The sequence below is a fragment of the Arvicola amphibius genome, chromosome 3 (genome assembly GCF_903992535.2).
Source record: "Arvicola amphibius chromosome 3, mArvAmp1.2, whole genome shotgun sequence".
NCBI classification, from domain to species: Eukaryota; Metazoa; Chordata; class Mammalia; order Rodentia; family Cricetidae; genus Arvicola; species Arvicola amphibius.
In genome coordinates, this window is record NC_052049.1 from 87,706,176 (window position 1) to 87,725,130 (window position 18,955).

An 18,955-nucleotide genomic window follows, 5' to 3' on the forward strand; every position below is an offset into this window, starting at 1 on the left:
CAGCATCTAATGAAATGATCATATGATATTTTTCTTTCAGTTTATTTATATGATGAATTACATTGATAGATTTTCATATTTTGAACCAGCCCTGCATTTCTGGGATGAAGCCTACTTGATCATAATGGATAATTATTTTGATGCGTTCTTGGATTTAGTTTGCCAGTATTTTATTGAGAATTTTTGTGTCAATGTTCATGAGTGAGATTGGTCTATAATTCTCTTTCTTGGTTGAGTCTTTGTGTGGTTTTGTTATTAGGGTAACTGTAGCTTCATAAAAGGAGTTTGGCAATGACACTTCTGATTCTATTATGTGAAACACATTAAGGAGTATAGGTATTAGCTCTTTTTGGAAATTCTGGTAGAATTCTGCATTGAAACCATTTGGTCCTGGGCTTTTTTTGGTAGGGAAGTTTTTGACGACAGCTTGTAGAAGGAACAGTGGGCCTGCATCCCTCCACCCGGCTAGCTTTACACCCGAAATAATTACATGGAAACTGTATTCTTTTAAACATTGCCTGGCCCATTAGTTTCAGCCTCTTACTCACATCTTGACTAACCCATATCTAGTAATCTGTGTAGCACCACTAGGTGGTTGCTTACCAGGAGAGATCTTAACCTACATAATCTCGGAGAGAAGAGGCATGGCGACTACATATGGCAACTGCCTGAAGCGTCTGCCTCACTGCCTTCTACCAGGCATTCTGTTCTGTTTACTCTGCCTACCTAATTTTCTGTCCTATTAAAGGGCCGAGGCAGTTTCTTTATTAACCAATGAAATTAACACATAGACACTCCTCTATCAACAGCTTCTAATTCTTATCTACTTACAGGTCTATTAAAATTGTTCACCTGGTCTTGATTTAATTTTGGTATATGGTACTTATCTAAAAATGTCCATTTCTTTCACATTTTCCAATTTTGTGGCATACAAGCTTTTGTAGTAAGATCTTATGATTCTCCGAATTTCCTCTGTGTCTGTGGTTATGTCCCCCTTTTCATTTCTAATCTTATCAACTTGTTTGTTCTCTCTCTGCCATTTAATTAGTTTGGATAGGGGTTTGTCAATCTTGTTGATTTTCTCCAAGAACCAGCTTTTTGTTTCATTGATTCTTTAAACTGTTTTCTGTGTTTCTATTTTGTTGATTTCAGCCCTCAGTTTGATTATTTCCAGTCTTCTACTTCTCCTAGGTGAGTCTGCTTATTTTTGTTCTAGAGCTTTCAGGTGTACAGTTAAGGCTCTAATGTGAGCTTTCTCCATTTTCTTTATATGGGTACTTAGTGCTATGAACTTTCCTCTTATCACTGCTTTCATAGTGTCCCATAGGTTTGAGTATATTGTGTCTTTATTTTCGTTGAATTCAAGGAACACTTTAATTTCTTTCTTTATTTCTTTCTTTACCCAGGTGTGGTTCAGTAGTTGACTGTTCAGTTTCCATGAGTTTGTAGTCTTTCTGGGGGTAGCATTGTTGTTGAATTCTAATTTTAATCCATGGTGATCCAATAAGATGCAGGTGGTTACTAATATGTTTTTGTAACTGTGGAAGTTTGCTTTGTTACCGAGTATGTGGTCAATTTTCAAGAAGGTTCCATGAGTCGCAGAGAGGAAGATATATTCTTTCCTATTTGGGTAGAATATTCTATAGATGTCTGTTAAGTCCATTTGGTTCATAACCTCCATTAAGACCCTTAATTCTCTGTTAGGTTTCTGTCTGATTGACCTGTCTATTGGTAAGAGGAGTGTTGAAGTCCCCCACTATCAGTGTGTGTGGTTTGATGGCTGCCTTGAGTTCTAATAATGTTTCTTTTTACATAAGTGGGTGCTTTTATATTAGGGGCATAGATATTCAGGATTGAGACTTCTTTCTGACGGATTTTTTTTTGTTATGAGTATAAAGTGTTCCTTTCCATCTCTTCTAATTGATTTTAGTTTGAAGTCAGCTTTGTTAGAAATTAGTATGGCCACACTGGCTTGTTTCTTAGGTCCATTTGCTTGATAAACCTTTTCCCAACCCTTTACTCTGAGTAGATGTCTGTCTTTGTGATTGAGGTGTGTTTCTTGTAAACAGCAGTATGTTGGAACCTGTTTTCATATCCAATCTCTTAGCCTGTGCATTTTTATAGATGAATTGAGTCCATTGATATTAAGTGATATTAATGACCAGTAGTTGTATTTCTGGTCATTGTTTTTGTTTTTGTTTTTGTTTGGTAGTAGAGATTGTTTGTTTCCTTTCTTTGAGATGTGCTGGTGAAGCGTCGCTAGATGTCTGAGTTATTTGGGGCAATGCTGGTCTCCTTGGTTTGTGATTTTCCTTCTATTACATTTTGTAATGCTGAATTTGTGGCTATGTATTGTTTAAATTTGTTTTTATCTTGGAATATTTTGTTTTCTCCATTTATAGTGAATGAAAGCTTGGCTGGGTATAGTAATCTGGGCTTGCATCCATGGTCTCTTAGTTTCTGCAGAACATCTATCCAGGACCTTCTGGCTTTCATGGTTTCCATAGAGAAATCAGGTGTAAGTCTGATGGGTTTACCTTTATAAGTTACTTGACCTTTTTCCTTTGCATCTCTTAATATTCTTTCTTTATTCTGTATGTTTTGTGTTTTGATTATAATATGGCGAGAGGATTTTTTTTTTGATCCAGTCTATTTGGTGTTCTGTAAGCTTCTTGAACCTTCATAGGAATATCTTTCTTTAGGTTGGGGAATTTTTCTTCTATAATTTTATTAAATATAATTTCTGGACCATTGAGCTGTAATTCTTGTCCTTCTTCTACCCTTATAATCTTAGGTTTGGTCTTTTTATTGTGTCCCAGATTTCCTGAATGTTTTGTGATGAGAATTTGTTGGATTTGCTGTTTTCTTTGATCATTGTGTTTATTTTCTCTATGGTATCTTCAGAATCTGAGATTCTTTCTTCTATCTCTTGTATTCTGTTGGTTATGCTTGTTTCTGTAGTTTCTATTCATTTATCTATATTTTCCATATCCAGTCAGCTCTCGGTTTGTGTTTTCTTCCTTGCCTCCATTTCAGTTTTCAACTCCTGTTCTGTTTCCATTATCTGTTTGATTGTTTTTTCTTGGTTTCCTAGGATATCATTTACAGATTTATTCAATTCTTCAAACTTTTTGTTATTCTTCTCATCCATTTCTTTTTGTTGTTGTTGTTTTTTGTTTTTGTTTTTCGAGACGGGGTTTCCCTGTAGTTTCTAGAGCCTGTCCTGGAGCTAGCTTTTGTAGACCAGGCTGGCCTCGAACTCAGAGATCTGCCTGCCTGTGCCTCCTGAGTGCTGGGATTAAAGGCGTGCCACCACCGCCCGGCTCTCATCCATTTCTTTAAGGGAGTTTTTCACCTCCTGTTTAAGGGACTCTATTACTTTCATAAAGTCAATTTTTTCTACTTCTTCTTGAATAAGGTGTTCAAGTCCTTCTGTTCTGGTGCTTTCATGTTTTTTTTTTTCAAATTGTTGGAGGAATTCTTGCATTGGTGCCTGCCCATCACTTCCTCCGACTACACCCCTATGGATCTTCTTTTACAGGTTCAATTCTCCTTGCTGGCCAGGGAGCTCGCAGTCAAAAGGCCTAACTTGCTGCAGGCAGGCTGTTGAAACAAAGGAACTCCCAACCACCTGGTTGCACTCACTACCCGTTCCCAGAGTTCAAACAGGCTGAGCTGGGGGACTTTATGGCCCCAAAGAGGGGAAGATGAATGGAGGGGTTCTGGGTGCAAGCTGGGATGGGACAGGAAGAGAGAATCAGTGTCCAGGGAGAATATTCCCTGCAGGAAGACCAGGAAGTGTAGGGGGTTAATGAATATCTGTGCTCTGTCTCTGGGCGGCTGCTGCGGGTCAGGCACTCACTCACCACAATGATGGATCTTCTGGTAGAGAATCAGGTCTCCTTGCTGGCCAGGCATCTCACAGACAAAGGGCCTACCTTGCTGCAGGCAGGCTATTGAAACCAAGGAACTCCCACCTGCTTGGTTGCACTCACTACCCAGTCCCAGCACCCAAACAGGCTGAGCTGGGGGATTTTATGGCCCCGAAGAGGGGAGGATAAAGGGAGGTTCTGGGTGCAAGCTGGGATGGGACAGAAAGAGAGAGGCAGTATCTGGGGAGAATATTCCCTGCAGGAAGATGACTAATCAGGTTATTTAGATACGCAGAGATTGTATTCTGCATATATTGGTAATCTTCAAGTACTTCAAAGAGCTATAGAATATGGCATTTAAATAACTTAGGGTTCTGTTGACATGAGACACGATTGCTCCTGGCAGCACCAATCTATTCCCAAGAGAATGGTGGTCACCTCAGACACTCCACTTGAAGCTTGCTTTCTTCTTGGCAACACTGGCCTTTGGACAAGGAACTGCCCATGTATTGACCATTGATAAAATACACAATGTCCAGACAGGACAAACAGAATAGAAGAAAAAAGAGTGTCAAATCTTTCCACTACAGTGTAGGAAAGTTGAAAATTTTCCTGTCTCTGATAATGGTCTGTCAGTTACTCTAGGCCTTAGCTAAAGTTGGTTGATCAAATGTTGCAAATGAGACTTTCAGTGATTGCCCAGGTAGCCATTTGTTTCTGTCATTTGTTGCCTTTTTGGAAGTTGTTTGATTGTACTTCCTGCTAACTCAAGTAATATTATTTCCCTTCTTAGGTCTTCAATGGGGTTGAAGACTAGAGAGTTTTAGTTACTTTCCTCTCATGACTCTGCCTAATTATTTATTATACAAGGTCTGATCTCTAAAATATATAAGGAACTCAAGAGACTAGACTTCAAAATGCTAATTAACCCATTTAAAAATGGGGCTCTGAACTGAACAGAGAAGTTTCAACAGAAGAAGTTCAAATGGCCAAAAGACACTTAAGGTCATGCTCAACCTCCTTAGCTCTCAGGGAAATGCAAATCAAAACAACTTTGAGATACCATCTTACACCTGTCAGATTGGCTAAAATCAAAAACACCAATGATAGCCTTTGCTGGAGAGGTTGTGGAGTAAGGGATACACTCATCCATTGCTGGTGGGAATGCACACTTGTACAACCACTTTGGAAAGCAGTGTGGCAGTTTCTCAGGAAATTCGGGATCAACCTTCACCAGGACCCAGCAATTCCACTCTTGGGAATTTACCCAAAAGATGACCAATCATACTACAAAAGCATTTGTTCAACTATGTTCATAGCAGCATTATTTGTAATAGCCAGAACCTGGAAACAACCTAGATGCCCTTCAGTGGAAGAATGAATGAAGTGTGGAATATATACATATTAGAGTACTACTCAGCGATAAAAAACAATGACATCTTGAATTTTGCATGCAAATGGATGGAAATAGAAAACACTATTCTGAGTGAGGTAACCCAGACCCAAAAAGATGAACATAGGATATACTCACTCATAATCAGTTTCTAGCCATAAATAAAGGACATCAAGCCTATAATTCGTGATCCTTGAGAAGATAATAAGAAGGTGAACCCAAAGAAAAACTTATAGTCATCCTCCTGGATATTGGAAGTAGACAAGATTGCCGGGCAAAAATTCGGGAACTTGGGGGTGGGGTGGGATGGGGACAAGGGGAGATGGGGAGAGAAAAGCTTGAAGGGGAAGATGGGGAGAGCTTGGGGGAATGGGATGCTTGGGATATAGGAAGGGTGGATATGAGAGCAGGGAAGCATATATCTTAATTAAGGGTGCCATCTTAGGGTTGTTTAGAGACTTGACTCTAAAGGGGTTCCCCGGTATCCAGGGAGATGCCCCCAGCTAGTTCCATGGGCAGCTAAGGAGAGGGAGCCAGAAAAGTCCAGATCCTATAGCCATACTGATGAATATCTTGCATATCACCATAGAACCTTCACCTGGCAATGGATGGAGATAGAGACAGAACCCCACATTGGAGTACTGGACTGAGCTCCCAAGGTCCTGATGAGGAGCAGAAGGAGGGAGAACATTATAAAGAAAGTCAGGACTGTGAGGGAACCTTCATTTGGTGATGGATGGAGATAAAGACAGAGCCACACATTCATGCACTGGACTGAGCTCCCAAAATCCAATTGAGGAGCAGAAGGGGGGAGAACATGAGCAAGGAAGTCTGGACTGCAAGGGGTGCTCCTGTCCTCTGAGATGGTGGAGCTGATCTATTCGGAGATTACCAAGGCCAGCTGGACTGGGACTGAAAAAGCATGGGATAAAACTGGACTCCCTGAACATGGAGGAAAATGAGGGCTGCTGAGAAGCCAAGGATAATGACACTGGATTTGGACCCTATTACACATACTGGCTTTGGGGGGGGCCTAGCCTGTTTGGATGCTCACCTTCCTGGACCTGGATGGAGGGTGGAGGAACTTGGACTTACCACAGGGCAGGGAACCCATGCTGCTCTTTGGACAGGAGAGGGAGGGGGAGTGGAGGGGGTAAGTGGGAGGCGGGGAGGAGGTACATATTTTTAATAAAAAAATCTAAAATATTAAGAAAGTAAAATAAAAGGCATGATTATGATAGACTTGGAAAAAAACAAAACTTAGACTACTTATGATTGGATAATAATTGAAACATTTATCACATGTTTCTTGCTTGATATTGTTTATACTGATTATAATTCTAATTTTTATACTTGATATTTGTTCTTATTGCATACAATTTTATATTAGGCTTAGAACTCTCTTATTTAAACAAAAGGGGGAGGTGCTGTAGGAAATACTTCAGCCAGAAGCCTTTAGATTACCTGTCCACTTGTGGGTGGACACTTATTGTAATAGCTAATTAAAAGTGCATGCTTCCTCTCTGTTCTGGCTGCTGGATTTAGTTGCTGTTCCCTCTTCAAACAGAGGATTCTGATCTGTGAGTCTACCCCTAAATACATAACCCTTTATTATACTCAATTCTGACCTACTGTGGGATTTCTTTTTAGCTTCCATCTTCACTCAGGTACCATCACCACCTCAATTCCCTCCTCAGACTCCTCCACCATAGCTTTCTTTCCCTCCTCCAATACCTTTCCATATACTGATCAAACACCTCAATTTCTACAAAAACTGTCATTTCCCTCCTTACTGCCTTCAACATCCTCCACCTATGAAAGTGCCATTGCCTTTCCTGATTCCCCTTAATGACTCCTACTAGGTCTCATACTGGTGGAATCTAACCCCTCAAGGAATTGTTTTGTGCTCAAGGGCCTCTCTATGCTCATGTCCCTTCCTATTTGTTTGATCTTTATTAGGTAGAGAAATGCTTGGGCTCTTTCTCTAATGTGGCCACTAATTCTATTAAGAAATTTAGGTTCTTAATTAATTATTAAGAAATTGCCCAGTTATATAACCTCAACTGGCATGATTTATGGACTTCTTTCTTCCATACATAAATAAATAAACACAATTCACCAAATAAACAAACTGAAAACAGAAAACAAATGATCATCTCATTAGATGCAGGAAAAGCCTCCCTCCAATCCCAAATCCTACCTCCTTTCAAGATAAAAATCCTGAACAGATTAAAGAGCCAGAAAACATGCCTCAACATAATTATGGAAATGTAAAAATTCCCACCTAGGCAATATGAATATAAACACAGAGAAAAGCAAAGCATTTCTAATACAATTGAGTATGAGACAGGGATGTCTAATCTTACCTTACCTATTCAGTGTAATTACTATCCGTTTGGCAATTATAAGTTTACCCTTAAAACGTGATTTTATAGTTGCCAAATAAGGTAATGAGACTGATAAGATACAAGCCTTAGAAAGATTTGCCATTGACAATAATGTAATAGTTATCATTTTTCTTGTTACTAAATTAAATAAAATAAAAAGAGGAAAAACAAATATAATGAGAAAATGGAGGAAGGTGGGAAGAGAGGAGAGAGAAATGGTAAGGGGGTGTATGTCCAAATGATTATAAGCAATCTAACGCATATATTGTGTGTATCTTTAAAGGAAAAAATGCTATTTTTGAAATTATACCTGTAGAAATTTCAGATGATTATCATTTTTGAAATGTAATGTTATACTAATAATTTTCTGAATGAAACTGTACTGTTTTGTTCTTAGTTACTGTATAATGATAATCCATATCCAAATGTATGTTATAATGACTAGACAGAGCTCAATGATAACATTGTGGGTGAGGGGCTTTGCTTGATGTCTATAGCCAAAAGAAGAAAAATCATGTGAAGATATTCAGATACATCCAAAAAATAGTCTGTTTATGACCAAAGAGTATTATGTTGAGAAAAGTAAAAGCATAAACTGTTTCTCTAAGAAAAGATTTTAAGGTCTAAGGATATAGCTTTGGGTTGGTACCACAATTTAGAATCGAAAGTGGATTAAGTACAAAACTTTGAACTCAACAAAGATACATAATAGAGTTGTTTCTCTAAATTTGCCAGATACAAATAAACTGGATATTCTGAATGTAACCTTTACATAATTGCTCTCTCTCTCTCTCTCTCTCTCTCTCTCTCTCTCTCTCTCTCTCTATATATATATATATATATATATATATATATATATTATTGCTGTATTAGAGTTAAAACCTTTTGTTTATAGTTAGACAAAAAGAGGAAATGTTGGCAGATATTCAATAACACTGTGAACTTTGAGTTTGTATGTGTGTTAATTAAATAAAAATTAGCCTTGGGTCAGGAGACTGAGTTAGCAACTAGTTGAAAGACAGTAATCATAGAGCACTGGAGGGTATTTGGATGACATAGGTTAATCAGAAGTAGTAGGGAGGAATTTGTAGTCATGTGACTCTTTGTTTGATGGATATGCCAGCCAGGAAAGGTTACATGGGTGTTGCTGAACATCTCTGAGTTATCAGGTTTTCACCCCAGTCTTTGAATCTCAAGTCTTATTTATAAATGACACGATAGAGATTTAGTTAAAGCTACATTTAGTAGAAGTATCAGAGACAGTGAATATGTAAAATCATTTCCTGCCAGGGCTGCTGCCTGAGCAGCTGGGCTGTTGTCAGAGAAGCAGGCTGTTGAATGTGAAATCATGGTTGCTGGCTGAAAGAGCAGTAGAGTAAGGTACATACACTATCTCAAAGATAAAACAACTATTAGTTGGATCCAATCAGAATAACCATAGAGGTTCAGTATGAAGAAATGGAAAAGAAAATGAAAAGGACTCCCAAGAAAGGGAAAATAGAGTAGATAGTTACAGCTACATGGGGAAGTTTGGGACTGGAACAGGAGGATCAAATGAAGTGTGTGGACAAATGGGATAGCAAGTGAAAGAATACAGGGAGGGATAGGTAAAAGTAACAGATATTTGAGAGGTTATATGGAAACCTAGCAGAGTGAAATGTCCTAACATATACACATATAAAAGAAAACTAAAAGGAATCAACAAACAACACGGGAGAAAGAGCAAAAGCTAGTCAGTTCTTGTCAACAGATAAAATCTCAGTGCATATATGAGTTATAGCTAACCAAGTTGTCTGTCAGAGGGTTCATATGAAAATGCCCAAACTATTGAGGCTATTAAAAATTATCCCTACTATAATAAAATTATGATACCTATGATGCACAGTGAAGATAATCTTGTTTAAATTTGTATGATAATTGAAAACTTGGGCAGCTTTACTTTTGTATAAATAAATAGAACATACTTTAAAAAATAGAATAGGATCCAGGCTAAAAGAGAAAATGGAAAAGATTAAAAAAATCTTCAGTTTGTTGAAGAACCTTAAAAGGAATGTATGAATATTATGAGGGCAGTGGTATAGTTCATGTTTGCAATGCTAAAGTGATGGAGGAAACTCAGTTGCATTCAACTGGTCTCAGGGTCAGAGAATCAAGTGTTTCAAACTTTCCATTACTGATATTTAAGGACTGGAACTCCTGAGTTTAGAATAACAATTATATAGTTGTTCTAATGAGGAGCTTTGGACCTTGAGTCTCCAGAGATTAAGAAATAATGCATTCAGCTTGTGACCTACTCCAAACCACCTCAAATGTCTTGAAATATTTCAGACTTGGTTCAGACTTAAATCATTTTTAATGAAGCACCCATTCTTTCATGTAGTCTATTTGCATTTCTAAGGGAGAGTTGTTTCATTTGCATTGTACAGGTGAGTTATTTACATCATTCTTGTTGAAACTAGACAAGAAATATAGACCCTAAAACTAACTTCTAGAAAATAAAGAAAATGTTTTAGGAGATAATAAACTTGGCAAGTCAGAACAGCATATAAAGAATGATTAGAAAGGATTCCACACAGCTGGGTTCCTATTATCATCATAGTCCATCACTGATTACCTTGAATCTTTTTCCTGAAACTCAGTCTATGTCATTCTTTTGTTCTTACTCTATTTTAGTTGGGGCTGCAATTTCATTTAGAGCAGAAAAAGTCCCATTCTCAAATACAGCAATTCTTAATATGCATTTAGGCATGTGTATACATTCCATAATGTTGTTGGGCAGGATGTTTTGTATAGATAACCAACTAGATTGCCATAACTAGATGGGACAAACTGGTGGGTGTAGAACTCAAACTGGATTCCTCACACATCATTCCTGATGGTTAAATTGTAAAGACCAAGGCACATATATGATGGCTTTCTGACAAATATTATTTTAATGTTGCTTGTAGTTTATGTGTTTTACTAACTTCTTACCACTCTTTCTCCTTAAGATTCACGTATATCATGGACATTGAGAACAAATCTATGACTTCTGAATTTTTTCTGCGTGGACTGACAGATGATACAGAGCTGGAGTCCCTCATCTTTGGCATTTTTCTAGGCATGTACCTGATCACAATCTTTGGAAACATTCTTATAATGTTGGCTATCTATTGTGATTCCCATCTCCACACCCCCATGTACTTATTTCTCTGTCATCTATCTTTTAATGACATGTATTTAGTCAGCATCACAGTTCCAAAGATGCTGGTGAACATACAAACACAGGATCAAAGAATCACTTATGCAGGCTGCCTTAGCCAGGGCTTCTTTGTTGCAGTTTGTACCGTCTTTGAGTGTTTTCTGCTTGGAGTAATGGCCTATGACCGTTATCTAGCCATTTGTTACCCTCTAAGACACACAGTACTGATGAACCCCTGCTTCTGTATTATTCTGGTTCTTATCTCTCTATTCATTAGCATTGTGAATGGTCTGTTACATAGTCTGATGATAGTGCACTTGTCCTTCTGCACTGACCTGGAAATCTTCCACTTCTTCTGTGAAATCGCACAAGTCATCAAACTGGCCTGTTCTGACAGCCACATTAACAATATTCTGATATTTGTTACAGCTTCTGTTTTTGCTGGCATTCCTCTACTTGGAATAATTTTCTCTTATATCCACATTCTATCTACAGTATTGAAAATGCCATCATCAGAAGGAAAATACAAAGCTTTTTCCACTTGTGGGTCTCATTTATCTGTTGTTTGCTTGTTCTATGGGACAGGTTTTGGAGTATACATTACCTCAGAGGTAATTGATTCACCCAGGGAGACTGCAGTGGCTTCAGTGATGTACTCCATAGTTCCTCCAATGATGAATCCCTTTATCTATAGTTTGAGGAACAGGGATATGAAGGAGGCACTGAAGAAAGTTATCGCTAGGATAAATTCCCTTCTGTGATTTGCAGTAAACTTTGGACTTGCGTTTCTAGAGTGAGTCAAAAAGACAGAATTGCAGCTGAGTCAAAAATGTATGGTATCTCTTCTTTTCACCTGGCTTTCTTTGATGCTAATTTCTTGAAATTGAACACTGAATTTAATTTTAATGTAATTCTATCTCATTCTTTGTTTTTGGGTGTTTTGTTTATGTGTATGTAAGTCTATCACATACATGCATAGTGTCCATATAAGCCAAAAGAGTGTCAGATCCCTTGAAGCCAGAGCTATCAATGTTGTTACCTGCCAAGTAGAAATTAAATCCAGGTTCTCTAGAGGAAGAGGCACTGGTATAACCACTGTAAAATTTTTCTAACCCATTATAATTCTGCTTTTAATAACATGCTTACATGCATGTGTGTACACAAGCACACACCCAGATATATATGCATGCCTCATGTTTGCAACTAATACCTGAGGCCAGAACAGGGCTTCAGATTTCCTTGAACAGAAACTATGTTGATTGTGAGCTTCTCAACTATAGTTCTAGAAAGTTAACTTCTGGAGAACAGTATGAACTCTTAACCACTGAGCCTTGCTCAGCTCCCATTTACACATGGTTTAAATCCTCTAAGCAGAATTTCCTTTAAGTTATCAAGAAATGAGTTGTGAATAAGAGTTTCTAATTTTAGCCAGTGTGTTTGTGTATGTCTCTCTCTCTCTCTCTCTCTCTCTCTCTCTCTCTCTCTCTCTCTCTCTCTCTCTCTGTGTGTGTGTGTGTGTGTGTGTGTGTGTGTGTGTTCATGTTCTCTTTTTTGGTATAATTCAATTGCTATCTTGGACCTAGGTCTGTGAATCAAAGATGTAGACATGGGCAATCTGTGAAGATAACACTGCTGCAAATCATTGTCTAAGAGTATCTTTCTCTCCATTTTTTCTTGATAATATTTTTATTAGTTGGTAAACAAAATAGTTTGAGATGATTATGAGATATTTGAAATTCATCAATGTGCATTAAAACTTTTAAACATTATTTATGAATTTCATAGCCATGTTCAATATCTCTCTGTTAAATATGCTCCTAGCCTTCCCTGAACTTCATTTCCTATTATTGTAAACTTCATGCAATCTTGTTTTAGACACACTGACCACATATGCAACACCAGAATACGCATGAGTGTAGAGACATACACTGGAACACAGGCAATCCAAAAAAGCCAACATCACTGAAGAAAACTGTACCTCTCTAAGAAATTACACATTGAAAATATGATATTGATACCTTTTTAAAAAACACATGCCTGACTTAAAGAATATTCTGAAATAATGAATAAGGGTTCATCATCCTCATACAGTGAACACATATTTGGACTGGGTTTTTCTTCAGTTTCCAGAGGAGTGAGAAAATGCAACCGTTGTATCTCAGGATGAAGCTAGAGACACAGAAGCATAGACCATCTCCTGCTTGGTGATAAATTTTTTAGCGGTTAAACCAGATATCATATCTCTAGTACACTATATGTGATACCTGCAAGCATGTATACACTTGTCCCAACTAACATTTGCTGTTCAATATGAGAATTATTTACTGCTTATATGATGAATGAGAAAAGGTCTACTTGCTGAAGTTGATATTATCAATTTATCAAATGTAATTATGTGTTTTTTTTTTTGTTGTTTTTTTTTTTTTGTTTTTTTTTTTTTGTTTGTTTTTTTTTTTGTTTTTTTTTTTTGGTTTTTCGAGACAGGGGTTCTCTGCAGCTTTTTTAGAGCCTGTCCTGGACCTAGCTCTTGTAGACCAGGCTGGCCTCGAACTCACAGAGATCCGCATGCCTCTGCCTCCCAAGTGCTGGGATTAAAGGCGTGCGCCACCACCGCCCGGCTGTAATTATGTGTTTTAGTATAATACAAATGTATAGAAGATACAAAAACATATGAGGCAAGGTAATCAAAGGGAAAGACATTGTGTTTCTATATTTGGCATTGGTTATGAGTATCTGAAGATTGATTCATTGAAAAGTGTTATTTGCTCATGGTGTAACACATTCTATCATCCTCATGAATCCACTTTATTGTCAACTTGACTGAATTTGGAAACATTAAGAAGCAACCATGTATTTTCCTTTCAGAGCATATTGAGAGGGTTTTAACTGTGGAGGGAAGATTCACCCTGAAGGATATTCCTGGGGGCTTGTGTTTTCAACTAAATGGAAAACTGAAAGAAGAAAGCACTCTGACTGTTGCCATCCCCCTTCCCTGCTTACTTACGAATAGATGTGGGTACTTTTTTGTCACATACACTCCTCCATGTTAGACTATCCTTAAAATAAGGAACCCCAAATAACATCTTCTTAGATATTTAGTCACAACAATAAGGAAAGTAACTAATAAATCCTATAAATCTGTATCAAATTTTATGACATAATCTTGGTTGTTTTGATTTTGACTCATCAGATTGTATTAGAAAACATTTAATGAAACTGTAAATCCTAGTTAGGCTCAGTTTCTGTGGAAGGCAAGTAAGTAATAGATGCTGAGATAACAGAAATGCTTTTTCAGACACTGTTTTGTTAATTAATAAACACATTTAATTCATTGTTGTGTTTTTTCTTATGATTCCATGTCTATAATTGTATTGAGTTTAACAGTGACCCATTTCCTCTTAACTATTAGCAGTATATTGTGACATTAATATAAGGACCATTTTTTTATGTTTGTATAAATTTTGCATCTAATTTTTCTAGTACTGGGTTTAAGTCCATTTTAATATTTTCTTATGTATGTTCTGGAGAAATAAAGGATATCTTTGCATGTGGTGCTTTTTACCTTTAGTCAGGTACAAAATGTTACTAAATGATTGAATAAATTATTTTCTGATCAGTTAATTCAGTTGTTACAAATCATTAAAAGAACATATACGGCTAGGCTTTTCTAGACAGTCAGCAGGGAGTTTTCTGCAGCTAGTCTCCCTCCAAACCCAATCCCATCCACTGCCCCCACCAAGCTACTAGCCCACCTAAGAGCTGAGAACTTGCCATAATGCTGAGGGGACCAAGAGCTTGCTACAAGACTGAAGTGAATAAGAGAAAGAACAAAGAGAGCAAACCCGGAGAGAAGACCAAGAAAGCAGGCATATAGAGACCCCAGAGGCTTTCTGAGACAGAAATGGACAATACAGAGCAGATCAAGAAAAACAGCCACTGCAAGGATTGTACCAGGACACAAAGACACTGCTGGCCTCATTTGAAGGAAGAGATGGGTAGGCACCAATGCAAGAATTCCTCCAACAACCTAAAAAGCAGCATGGTAACATCAGAACCCAGTAGTTATGTAACAGGAAGACTTGATCATCCTAATCCTGAAGCAGTAGAATAAAATGACTTTAAATGTAACTTTATAAAAATGATGGAGACATTTAAAGAGGAAATGAAAAACTCCCTTAAAGAAATGAAGAAGACAAAAAATTAGAAGAAATTAATAAATCTCTCAGAGAAAACCAAGAAAAAAACAATCGAACATGTGAAGGAAACAGTTCAAGACTTGAAGACTGAAATAGAGGTAATAAAAAAAACACAAAATGAGGTAATTATGGATATGGAAAACCTGGATAAATAAACAGAAATTATGGAGACAAGTAAAACAAACAGAATACAAGAGATAAAAGAAAGAATGTCTGGTGCTGAAGATATTATATAGAATATAGACTCACTGGTCAAAGAAAACATTAAATCCAACAAATTCTTTTTTTTTTTTTTTGATTTTTCGAGACAGGGTTTCTCTGTGGCTTTTGGAGGCTGTCCTGGAACTAGCTCTTGTAGACCAGGCTGGCCTCAAACTCTCAGAGATCCACCTGCCTCTGCCTCCTGAGTGCTGGGATTAAAGGCATGAGCCACCATGCCCGGTTAAATCCAACAAATTCTTAACACAAAACATTTAGGAAATCTGGGAGACCATGAAAAGTCCAAAACAAAGAATAATAGGTGTAGAAGATGGAGAAGAACTCCAGCTCAAAGGCACAAAAATATTCAAGAAAATCATAGAAGAAAACTTTCTCAACCTAACGAAGGATATGCCTATGAAGGTACAAGTATCTTTTAGAATAACAAATAGACTGGATAAAAATTCCACTTACCATATAATAATTAAAACACAAAGCATACATAATAAAAAAAGAACATTAAGAGCTACAAAGGAAAAGCGTCAGGTAACAAAAAAGTTATCCTATCAGAATTACACCTGACTTCTCAATGGAAACCATGAAAGCCAGAAGGTCTTGGTTAGATGTGCTGCAGACACTAAGAGACCACAGATGCAAGCCAAGACCTGGCAAAGCTTTCATCCATCATCAATGGAAAAAACAAGACATTCCATGAAAAAAACAGATTTAAACAATACGTCTCCACAAGCTTAGTCTTAAAGAAAGTACGGTGGAGGAGGACTGAGAAACCAAGGACAACGGCAATGAACGTAAACTCTACAGCATGGACGGGCTCACTGTGAGCCTTAACCTTCACCTGGCGATGGATGGAGATAGAGACAGAGCCCCACATTGGAGCACCGGACTGAGCTCCCAAAGTTCTGATGAGGAGCGGATGGAGAGAGATCATGAGAAAGAAAGTCAGAACCATGAGGGATGCGTTCACCCACTGAGACGGCAGGACAGAACTAATGGGAGACCACCAAGTCCACTTGGACTGGGACTGATGGAACATGCGACCAAATCGGACTCTCTGAGGGTGGCTGATGGTGGAGGCTGACCGAGGAGCCAAGGACAATGGCGATGGGCTTGGTCTCTATGACATGGACGGGCTCTGTGTGAGCCTTGTCAGTTTGGTTGCTCACCTTCCTGGATCTGGGGGGAGTTGGGAGGACCTTGGACTCAACATAGTGTAGAGAACCCTGATGGCTGTTTGGTCTCAAGAGGGAGGGAGTGGGGGTGTGGGTGGAGGGGAGGGGAGGGAAGGGGGAGGAGGAGGGGAGGAGATGGCAATTTTTAATAAAAAATAAATAAACTGGAAAAAAAAGAATAGAATACTATCCTGGTTAAAAGAGATCACAGAAAACATAAAGAATCTTTAGTTTGTAAAGAACCTTAAAAAGAATGTATGATTTTTGAGAGCAGTGGTATAGTTTATGTATGCAGTGCTAAAGTGTAGAAGAAAACTCAGTTGTATTCAGCTGGTCTCAGAGTCAGAGAACAAGTGTCAAAAACTTTCCATTACTGCAAGTCTTGATTTTTAAAGAGATGAACTCCTGAGTGTAGAATAACTGTCACATAGTTGTTTTAATGAGGAGCTTTGGACCTTGAGTCTCTAGAGATTAAGGAATAATACATTCAGCTTGTGACCTACTCTTGAAAAATCCTGAAATATCTTGGACTTGGTTCAGACATAATTCATTTTTAATAAGGAACCTCAACCTATTCCTTCATATAGTCTTTTTGCAGTTCTAAGGGATAGTGATCCTTTTTGCAATGTACAGGTGAGATACTTACATTACTCTTGTTGAAACTAGATAAGAAATATAGATCCTACAACAAATTTTAGAAACCAAGGAAAGGGATTTTAGGAGATAATGAACGTGGTAAGTCAGAATAACATACATAATATGATTAAAAACATTCTATACAATTGGACTCTTATTATCAACATAGTTAATCATTTATTATTCTGAATATTTCTGCTGAAACACAATCTGTGTTGTTCTTTTGTTCACATTCTATTGTAATGTTAGCTGCAATTTCATTTGGAGCAGGAAAAAAATTTCCATTCTCAAATACAGCACTTCGTAATATGCATTCAGGCATGTGTATGCCTTCTTGTGATGATATTGGGCAGGATATTGTTTACATAGATTAGTTACTAGATAGCCATAACTAGGTGGGATAAGCTGGCTGGTGTTGAATTCAAACTGATTTCCTCACACAACATTCCTGATGGTTAAATTGGAAAGACCAAGGTACATATAAGGTGGCTTACTAACAAATCTCATTTTATAATGCTGCTTGAGTTCATGTGTTTCAGTAACATCTTACCACTCTTTCTCCTTAAGATTCACGTATGACATGGATGTTGAAAACAAATCTGTGACTTTTATATTTTTTCTGCGTGGACTGACAGATGATACAGAGCTGGAGTCCCTCATCTTTGGCCTTTTCCTAGGCATGTACCTGATCACAATCTTTGGAAATATTCTTATAATATTGGCTATCTATTGTGATTCCCATCTCCACACCCCCATGTACTTATTTCTCTGTTATCTGTATTTTAATTACATGTATTTAGTCAGCATCACAGTTCCAAAGATGCTGGTGAACATACAAACACAGGATCAAAGAATCACTTATGCAGGCTGCCTTAGCCAGGGCCTCTTTGTTGCAGTTTGTATTTTGTTTGAGTGTTTTCTGCTTGGAGTAATGGCCTATGACCGTTATCTAGCCATTTGTTACCCTCTAAGACACACAGTAGTGATGAACCCCTGCTTTTATATTATTCTGGTTCTTACCTCTCTATTCATTAGCATTGTGAATGGTCTGTTACATAGTCTGATGATAGTGCACTTGTCCTTCTGCACTGACCTGGAAATCTTCCACTTCTTCTGTGAAATCGCACAAGTCATCAAACTGGCCTGTTCTGGTAGCCTAATAAAAAATATTCTGATATTTGTTACAGCTTCTGTTTTTGCTGGCATTCCTCTACTTGGAATAATTTTCTCTTATATCCACATTCTATCTACAGTATTGAAAATGCCATCATCAGAAGGAAAATACAAAGCCGTTTCCACTTGTGGGTCTCATTTATCTGTTGTTTGCTTGTTCTATGGGACAGGTTTTGGAGTATACATTACCTCAGAGGTAATTGATTCACCAAGGGAGACTGCAGTGGCTTCAGTGATGTACTCCATAGTTCCTCCAATGATGAATCCCTTTATCTATAGTTTGAGGAACAGGGATATGAAGGAGGCACTGAAGAAAGTTATTGTTAGGATAAATTCCCTTCTGTGATTTGTGGTAAATCTTGGACATGCGTTTCTAGATTGAGTCAAAGTGATAGGATTTCAGTTGAGTCAAAAAGTGTGGCACTTTTTTTGTTCACCTGGCTTTCTTTGATTTTAATTTCTTGAAATTGGACACTGAATTAATCTTAATATAATTCTATCATATTTTATGTGTTTGAGTGTTTTGTGAATGTGTATGTAAGTGTATCACATACATGCCTAGTGTTCATATAGGCCAGAAGAGTGTAAGATACCTGGAACCAAAGCTACAAATATTTGGGACCTATGAAGTGAAAATTAAACCTAGGCCCTCTAGTATAACAGGCATTGGTATAACCACTTAACAATTTCTCTAGGCCATTATAATTTTATTTTTCTTAGCATGCATAT

At 37.7% G+C, this 18,955-nt stretch overlaps 2 protein-coding genes across 2 annotated transcripts; both read left to right on the top strand.

The window, feature by feature from the left end:
- Positions 1-10,637: 10,637 nt before the first annotated feature.
- LOC119809920 (olfactory receptor 7G2-like) lies at positions 10,638-11,594 on the top strand. The gene has a single exon (XM_038323148.1). The coding sequence runs from the start codon at positions 10,656-10,658 to the stop codon at positions 11,592-11,594; it is 939 nt and encodes a 312-aa protein (XP_038179076.1). The 5' UTR covers positions 10,638-10,655.
- A 6,021-nt stretch (positions 11,595-17,615) lies between these two features.
- On the top strand, positions 17,616-18,572 carry LOC119809962 (olfactory receptor 7G2-like). Its single transcript, XM_038323206.1, has one exon. It carries the CDS (start codon positions 17,634-17,636, stop codon positions 18,570-18,572), a length of 939 nt encoding a protein of 312 aa, XP_038179134.1. The 5' UTR covers positions 17,616-17,633.
- Positions 18,573-18,955: the final 383 nt, after the last annotated feature.

Bases quoted from the DNA above. Each gene is read 5' to 3' on its own strand.
- LOC119809920 (XM_038323148.1), top strand. From the start codon at position 10,656: ATGGACATTGAGAACAAATCTATGACTTCTGAATTTTTTCTGCGTGGA.
- LOC119809962 (XM_038323206.1), top strand. From the start codon at position 17,634: ATGGATGTTGAAAACAAATCTGTGACTTTTATATTTTTTCTGCGTGGA.